This window comes from Prionailurus bengalensis, chromosome A1 (genome assembly GCF_016509475.1).
Source record: "Prionailurus bengalensis isolate Pbe53 chromosome A1, Fcat_Pben_1.1_paternal_pri, whole genome shotgun sequence".
Taxonomy (NCBI): domain Eukaryota; kingdom Metazoa; phylum Chordata; class Mammalia; order Carnivora; family Felidae; genus Prionailurus; species Prionailurus bengalensis.
The window spans coordinates 229,734,419-229,743,420 of NC_057343.1; the positions used below are offsets into that span (position 1 = coordinate 229,734,419).

Consider the following 9,002-nt stretch of genomic DNA (forward strand, 5'->3'; position numbering starts at 1 on the left):
AATTTCAAGGCTACTCAATGCAGAGGCTTCTTCCAAAGCCTAATTTAGTATTTTTATGGTACTCTTTCTTAAAGCCCTGTGCCTCTCCCCCTCCACTGTGTAAGTATAAGGACCCACAAGACCGGGATCTGTCCTTGATCAGGGGATGTCCAAGACCGGAGAGAGTGAGCCTTTGCTTAGGGATGAATGCATTAGAAAGGATCTTTGCAAGGTGGACATACGTAGGTTGCCTTTCCTTGCATGTGTAGTTTTGAAAACTCCATGTGTTCATCTACCCCAAAAGGATAGATTGCATCTCACGGAGCTGAACTGTATCACAGCTCTGCTTCTCAGCCACTTCTGTTCCTCTGCACCCGTGGATAATCCCCAGCCCGTGATAGGGGTGGGGAACATCCTCTGTCCTGTGATTTCACGTGTAGTTTAGACTGTGGCACAGAGCGTTGAAGGCAGGATTTTGAAATAATAATCATAACATAGTGAACCCCTAGTGAGCATTGGTGCTGGACATCGATTAAAGGTGGCAGGTGCCTCGTGCCAAAGGCAAGCCATGAAGGGAAAATGGAGAGAGTGTGCACGCACAAGATTTGGTGGGGAAGTAAAGGAGAAAGGGTGGAGGGGGCGTGGTGAATTGACAGGTGGGAAGGAAGCAATTGAAGGTTCATGGCCATAGCGAGCAGGCAGGTGTTACTTTCAAGGACATGGGACAAAGGGCCAGCAGGGTACCTGAAGACGCCTGGGTGTTTGTCATACCTGCGGGAGACCCGCAGTTGTGTCTGCTTCACATCTAGGGGTTGACTGACCTCGGAAAGAATTTCTCTCATTCTATCAACCTTTGGAATGATCTGTAGAATGCACAAATTTGGCTCTGTGCTGTTTGGGCTCCTTAAATTAAAAATTCACCAAGTTTTGTTTTTGTTTTTGTGAAATTTTTTGTAGCTTTAAGAGATCCTCGGTTTTATTCCTGTCCCATTTACAAGAAGCCAGTCCGAACGGACTTGAACTACATTGCCGCTGTGGACCTCAGGACGGCCCAGGTCCCTGAACACTGGGTGCTCCGTGGGGTTGCCCTGCTCTGTGATGTCAAGTAACGTGGGGTGTGCCCCCCACCAATACTTCAGAAAATGCAGGATCCGAATTATCCTAACCTCTACTTTTCTGTGAGTGCTGGACAGTTTTTAAATCAGGTTGATCATGTAGTTCATGAGCTGGTTAGGTTTGCCCTGCTCATTAGTTGGATGCTGAATTACGTGTTACCTGCTTCATCCTTAATGACCAATCGCTGTGTTTGTTGAAGAGTTATTTGGTGATTGAAAAGCAAAATTTACAACTTCCCAATGACGTGCGGCCCTCAAATCCACAGTAATACATTCAGCTCTAAAGCCTCAGTAGGTCAAGTAGACATTTCCTTGAAATGAAGGGATTCTTCTTCTGCTAATGTGGTTCCAAGGTAACACTAGGTTTGTGCTGACTTTGCTTCCAGGGCCTTTCGCTTTTGCATCAGGTTAAGAGATTTGTTTTCATGGCTCCAAGAGCCAATTGGAAAGACCTTTTTAAAAATGGAAGGAAATAGAAGGATGGATTAAGAATGTGAATAGAGGGGTGCCTGGGTGGCTCAGTCGGTAATGCATCTGACTTCTGCTCAGGTTGTGATATCACAGTCTGTGAGTACGAGCCCCACATCAGGCTCTGTGCTGACAGCCTGGAGCCTGGAGCCTGCTTCGCATTCTGTGTCTTCCTCTCTCTGCCCTTCCCCCGCTTGTACTCTCTCTCTTTCTCTCTCTCTCTCTCTCTCTCTCTCTCTCTCTCAAAAATAAACATTAAAAAATTAAAAAAAAAGAATGTGAATAGAGTAGACAATTCATGTAATCCTATTGAATGAATGTATAATGTTCAACTCCGCTGATAATTAATCATGAGATACTAACTGGTATTTGTTATAATAAAAAAATTAAAGCTGAAAGTGAATCGTGGTGGGGTCTTTGTAAACGTGATGCACTCAGAGATTCCTAGAGTGATGTAAACCAACTCATCCTTTTTGTAAAACAATTAAATAACCAAGCACAGAAAGAACCATAAAAATGTTCACAGGCTTTGATCCGTATTTTCTCTCCTGGAAACCTATACCAAGAAAACAATTTAAAAGACTGAAATAAATTACATATCAAAATGTCTTTAGTAACAGAAAACAGTGGAAACGCCCTACATGTTCAATAATAAGCCTATGCTTAAGGAAGTTAGGGGGTGTGAGGCCGCTGTGAAAAACAGGATAGAAGGTTTCTTAGCAGGCAAATGGTAAACATGTACTCTGAAGTGGAAGATACAGCTAGGAAAATATCAGGTTGACTTGAAAAGGTATAATGATTGGAGAAAGAAACAGACAAAAGACAGAAGTCAGGTGGTGTGTGTGGATGCCCCATGGGCTTTTATTAATGAAGAAAATGCTACCTGAGGAATTGTTCATATATTTCTATTTTTAAATCCTGGTTATAAAGGAGGAACTGCCTCATCTATAACTTATTGACTAGAAAACTTGGTCAGTATTAAATTAGAACTGTGGTCTACAAACGCTTGGTTGACTTCAGGTCTGCCTAACTTCACGTTTCTGGTGGTAAAGAGCTGCGAGGAGACCGGTGTGTGTCCCTCTCACAAGGCCTGGCTCTGTGACAAGAATCATTTTATGCTAATTATGATCAGAGCTGGGCCCGAGGGGTTCAGGTGACACCCACCCATCCTGGACGATACCGTTTTCATTTGAACAGCGTCTTTTGGTCTGAATTAATATGTACGAGTTGATTGTGCGAATTGTGGTAAACAATCATTGTATTTTGAAGAACACATAATGGAAATGTAGAAATGATGTGAGTTAAGAGAAAGCTGTTAATGGGTGTCTGAATTGTAATGGCTGTTTCTTACAAGGGGGCAAGAGCCACCGAGTATCCAGAAATAAGCTTTCAAAACCAGCTTTCTTACCAAGTGACTTGAAAATGCGTAATTCATCTAATTTCGTGATACAGCCTGTAGGTGTGTGCGTACAAGCCTTTGAGACCCAGAGTAGAAAAGGACACTGTGAACACAACTAGAAATTTCTAGGGACTGATTCGACAAGGTATGTCGCCAAAGCAGTTGAAGAGCAATGAAGCCCCTTTCTGGTCCACCTCCATCATCTCCCACCCACTGAAGGGTTCTCGGCGTCTGCTGAATCTGGGTGAAGGGAGGACCACCCCACCGGGTCTTCCGGGTGATGGAGAGAGTCGCCGACTTCTTGCATGAGCAGAAAGCACAGCGAGTGTCTTGCTGCCATTGCAGAGTGGTAGAGTAGTCGTTTTCATCATCTCAATATTGATTTATTTACAGAATTTCTTGGGGAGCCGGGGTGGCTCAGTTGGTAGAGAATCCAACTTCGGCTCAGGTCATGATCTCATGGTTCGTGAGTTCGAGCTCCACATCAGACTCTCTGCTGTCAGTGCAGAGCCCGCTTCAGATCCTCTGTCTCCCCTCTCTCTGCCCCTCCCCCACTTGAACACACACACACACACACACACACACACACACACACTCTCTCTCTCTCTCTCTCTCTCTCTCTCAAAAATAAAAAAAATTAAACTTTAAAAAGTATAAAAAATTAGAAAATATTTTCTTAAGTGTGTCTGATAACTAGGTTGTCAGGCACTCTGGTGCACGCAGTGGGGGGATGATGGTGGGGAAAAAACGGTCACATTCCCTGATTTCGTGGACTTCACGCAAGAAGACCAGACACAGAAAATAGGTGATTATTCAGGTCCGTAACTTCATATGATCTCAGTGTATGATTGTATAATATGACACGTGTGTGAGGGACAGAGAAGAAGGTATGAAGATTGGGAGTTTAACACTATGAAAGGAAATGCCGGATGTTATGAGTGAGAGGAGCGGGAGGGACCGCGGCTCTTCAGGTGTCGTGGATTAGCAGGCAGAAGCCGCACTGCAGCGTCCCCATTTATTTTTGACCGAGGACACAAAATGTAACAGCAGCAAGGAGCTCCCCTGAGCCGAAGTAGCCACTGTCTGGCGTTTCCTGGTCCTCTGGTTCTCCTGTGTGGTTTGCAGCTGCCGGTGACTCCCTCTGTGCAAGTAAGGTCCTTCCAGGATGGAGCAAAAGAGAACACTTTGCCACATTGGAACTGTCCTGTTACGCGTGCTGCTTACGTCACCATCCCCCTTACCTCTGGCTTCTCTGAGCTTCTCTTTAAGGAAATGTTGGCAAGCGTGGAACCAATTCAGCATCAACGAGGCCACGTCCCCATCAGGGGACACGGCAAAGCCACAGCCCGGGCATTCTTGAGCCGCCTCTCTACCACGGATGCTCTTTCCCTGCAGAGACCTAATTTGATGGGTCACGAGAAAGGGCAGCTCTGGGGAGGTGACATCTAAACTTAGATCTGCAGAAGGGGGAGAACATCTCAGACCTGCAAGTGCTGGGGACTCCTCTCTTGCTCCCTAACGAGAGGAGATGAGCACAGTGCCGGAAGGGAGGATGACCGAAAACCCAGCCTGGAGTGGAGAGCTGAGGAGGGCCGCTCTCTAAATGAAATTTCAAGCCTTGTTTGACTGCTGCCAGCCACAGAGTAGTGACTGATGGAAATCGTGTTTCTAAGTCACTGGAGTGCAAAGGACTTCTTGGTGTTAAATGCTATTTGTGATGGAAAAGTCTTGTAAAGAATTCAACATTAGGAGACAGGACGAGAAAACCACAAATGTTATAGTTAAGTAGCTTGCAGGATTCCCCAGTGTAGACAAAATGCACAGTGTCAGCAATATCTTTTCCAGTGCTAACTTCTGTTCCAGAGTGTAGAATTATAAAAATTTAGATACGTTAATGTATACTGATAATGTAGTTTACAGATTTGTTGCAGCGAAAGAATCTCTAGTAGCGATAAAAAAATAAAATATATATACATGAGCAGTTTTCTCTTGAAGACATTATTTCCCCTCCCCACCCCTAAATCTGCAACATTTTTTTTCCCCATGTCTGGCCCCAGTGAGGTCCATAACTACTTTCACATTTTAAATACATTTCTCAAGCAAGTACTCAGGGTGATTTTTAAAAATTATATGGTGCAGCTGATGACTGTTGGTGAGTAGCCCCCGGCAACACATCAAAATAATGCCTCTTACGGGTAAACGAATGGTACCCTTATATTCACAATATGGTCCTCCAGATCGGGCAAATGCTTTGGAAGACCAATAAACAAATCGGTAGGTGATGAAAACATGAGGAAATGTTGTAGTTCTGGCTTGTAATTTTTGTAGTGTTTCATTGTAGTAATTTTCAAAGTTTATGCATTCTGCTCCATTGACTGACCTCTGTGGTATCCAACATGAGATGTTGAGCATCCACACATAAGTCCACAACGAAACAGGAGAGAATTCAAGGTCAGCTTTAGAATCAGAGATGAGCTTGGCTCAGACCCCGAATCCACGAACATGTTCTTACGTATCTTAAAATGGTGAGTCTAATTCTGTGTTACATTTGAGACAATGAACCTGATCGATGCGAGAGCGGAACATGTTGCCGGGCCAGTCTGCGCCCCAGGGGCTTTTCTGGTTCTGTTCTTCTGCCTGGAAAAGCTGTACCACAGAGCAGCCAGCCAGACGGCACTTGTGGGTTGGATCCTACTCTTTCATTTGGATGAGAAGAAATTAAAATGTAGAGATTCGGTGGGAGGGCAGGAAGCTGAGGGTGGGAAGAAGTATCCTGAGTGGGGTGGGATGGTGGATAAGAAGGAGGGTCAGGTTTCTTTTCCTAGGACATTGTTACAATGTGATTGTTAGCAGTCATTCTGGAGATCAAGACAATGAATTAGTAAATGAGCCTTTAAAAAATAGCTTTTTGGGGGCACCTGGGAGGCCCAGTCAGTTGAGTGTATGACTCTTGATTTTGGCTCAGGTTGTGATCTCAGGGTCGTGGGATAGAGCCCCTCATCAGGCTCTGCACTGAGCGTGGAGCCTGCTTAGGATTCTCTCTCTGTCTCCCTCTGCCCCTCCCCCCACCTCCTGCTCTCTCTTTCTCTCTAAAATAATAATAATAATAAAAAAAGCTTTTTTATCCCCTGGATTCAAGTTTTTATTACAAAATGCCAACAGTGTTACAATCTAATAATTTCAGTGCCTTACGCTTGTACCCCAATGTTTATAGAAGCGCTTTCAACAATAGCCAAGTTATGGAAAGAGCCTAAATGTTCATCAACTGATGAATGGATAAAGTGGATGCAGTTTATATATACAATGGAATACTACTTGCAATGAGAAAGAATGAAATCCTGTCCTTTGCAGCAATGTGGATGGAACTGGAAGGTATTGTGCTAAGTGAAATAAGTCAGTCAGAGAAAGACAGATATCATATGTTCTCACTCATATGTGGAACTTGAGAAATTGAACAGAAGACCATGGGGTAAGGGAAGGGGAAAAAATAGTTACAGAGAGGGAGGGAGCCAAACCATAAGAGACTCTTAAAAACTGAGAAAAAACTGAGGGTTGATGGGGGGTAGGAGGGAGGGGAGGGTGGGTGATGGGCATTGAGGAGGGCACCTTTTGGGATGAGCACTGGGTGTTGTATGGAAACCAATTTGACAATAAACTTCATATATTGAAAAAATAATAAATAATAAATAAAAAAAGAACTAAGAACAAACGAGGGTTGATGGGGGGGGTGGGAGGGAGGAGAGGGTGGGTGAGAGGTATTGAGGAAGGCACCTGTTGGGATGAGCACTGGGTATTGTATGTGAGCTATGAGTCATAGGAGTCATAGGAGCTATGAGTCACGGGAATCTACCCCCAAAACCAAGAGTATAGTGTATACACTGTTAGCCAACTTGTGTGGCTTCCATAGGACTCCGTTTAGTTTCACAGGGCTCTGGATTTGTAGGCAAGCTGAGTTGTTTCCAGGTTTGAGTGTATATTGGGCGCGTACAGGGCCAAGATTGGGTGCCTTGTTCCTTCTTTGATTTGAACGCCGAATACCGCGTTTCATTGTGCTATTACGTTGTATTTCTCGTTGCTGTGCGTCACGTGGACGAAGCCAAGACATGCTATGTGGCACAATGCTCTGCCCCTGCTCTGGTAGGGTTTTATGGTTCCTGTTAGTATCTCTCTTCATGTATCTTCTTCCCTCAGGCTACCAGGCATAACATTCGTGTCAAGCGTAGTCACAGAGTTGCCTGGCTTGCCAGTTGAGCTTTCCCCACTACTTTGTGCAGGAGTCAGTTTTAAGAAGGTCACCTACAGTGTTCACGAGTCCTTGAGAAGGGAGACAGATTAAACGTGCTGAAGGACATGCAAGAGACGACCTGGAAAGTCACCGAATGGGGAGACTTGTTCAGGATTATGAAGCAACACCTGTACTCTCGCTGACGGTGAGCACTGCCCTTTACAGTGGGTGCAGTTTAAGATGCGCTCTGTGGAGGCTGTCCTTGCTCCACTCAGCCCACTCTGATGTATCCATTTATAAGTTATTTATGCAAATACTTAAAGCAAATCCCTGGGGACCTGTAGAAAAAGAGCTTATAAAACATTTTAGTGTTTTATCATTTGAAAAGTGATCATTTGCATGGTCCCAGTGAAACTTTTTTGCTATTCTAGTGAATAGGGAAAATGTTTTCAGTGTCTCAGGAACATAATAAATTGCTGTTGTTCATGTCTTATATCCCCTGATGCATTATACCTCTGATCTCGAAGATTTATTAGGAGTACAAATGAGGAATTTTATAAAAGATGGTCATTGTAAGCTGAATCATATTCTTGGAAAACAAAAATCTTTTTCTAGTTTTTTTTTAATGTTTTTATTTCTTTTTGAGAGAGAGCTCTCACGAGTGGTGGAGGGGCAGAGAGAGAGGGGGACACGGGTTCTGAAGTGGGCTCCATGCTGACAGCAGAGAGCCCGATGCAGAGCTCGAACTCACATACCATGAGATCATGACCTGAACCGAAGTCGGACGCTTAACCGACTGAACCACCCAGGTGCCCCTTCTTCTGGGTATTTTGATTGTGCTAGAAAACAGGAAATTGTACATATTTGGAGCTATCAGTAATGAGAATGTCCAGTTTGCTTTCACCTACTTAATTTATTTTTATGTGTTTGTTGTTTGTTTTCCTAATCTGTTTTCCCCAGGCTAAACGTCTACTAACGGTCTTCAGTGGAAAAAACAGAGCACATTATTTGACCCCATATTGATACCAGGTAAGGAAGGGAAATTTATAGATAAATCTGGGATTTAAAATAAATCTATTTTATAGATAAAATAGTGAGACAACTCTTCTTGAAGTTGATGTTGGAGGTATAGAATCATTGCACATTTAATTATTTTGAACACTGCTAACACTATCACGTTTGCTTTTAGATGGGAGTATACTATTACTTATATAAATGTGTATTATGTAGAGCACATAGAACAAATATGAAATGTTCTAAAATCAACGTCTTGTCCCTGAATGAAAATCAACTAGCTGATTTCAGGAAAGTTGATATCCCTCTTTTATATCATATGAGTGGGTCTTTAGATGAACCGTAAAAGGGAATGAGGAATCATCTGGGAGTTAAGTAGATCTTTAGCAATACAATTTCCTGCCAGCCTCTTCCTAATTTATAATGAGTTATAATGATCTTCCGGGGAAAGATGACACCAGACAGAGCCTTGTTACACTGTCGCCGATGGTGTGGGTCTGTGTTTTGTGGCAGTGACGTCCTCATGATTCTACTGGGATAGGGTCCCTGGCACACAGTCTCTGCTTCAGGGAAGCCCTTGTGGGGAATCTTGGTCTAACAGGATCTGCAGCCTCTAATGTAAATCCCAAGATGGTTTACAGTCTTCCGTAGACTGGGACAAACCTTTGCCAAGTTGTGAAACCCTCAGATTGTGTCTCTGCATAAAGACTCTTTCCTCCACCTTGTTGTCACCTTTAGTTATAGCCTTGGCTCTCAGCAGCTTGAACTGCTGATGACAAGATGAGATGCCCTCGGAGGAACA

At 43.7% G+C, this 9,002-nt stretch overlaps 1 protein-coding gene across 1 annotated transcript in view; it reads left to right on the forward strand.

The window, feature by feature from the left end:
• The window catches only part of DNAH5 (dynein axonemal heavy chain 5), a 229,815-nt gene extending 227,855 nt beyond the window's left edge, over positions 1-1,960 (forward strand). The window contains exon 79 of the mRNA XM_043574233.1: positions 937-1,960. Within this exon, the coding sequence (XP_043430168.1) occupies positions 937-1,088 (152 nt within the window). The 3' untranslated portion in view covers positions 1,089-1,960. The remainder of the gene's footprint in view (positions 1-936) is intronic.
• Positions 1,961-9,002: the final 7,042 nt, after the last annotated feature.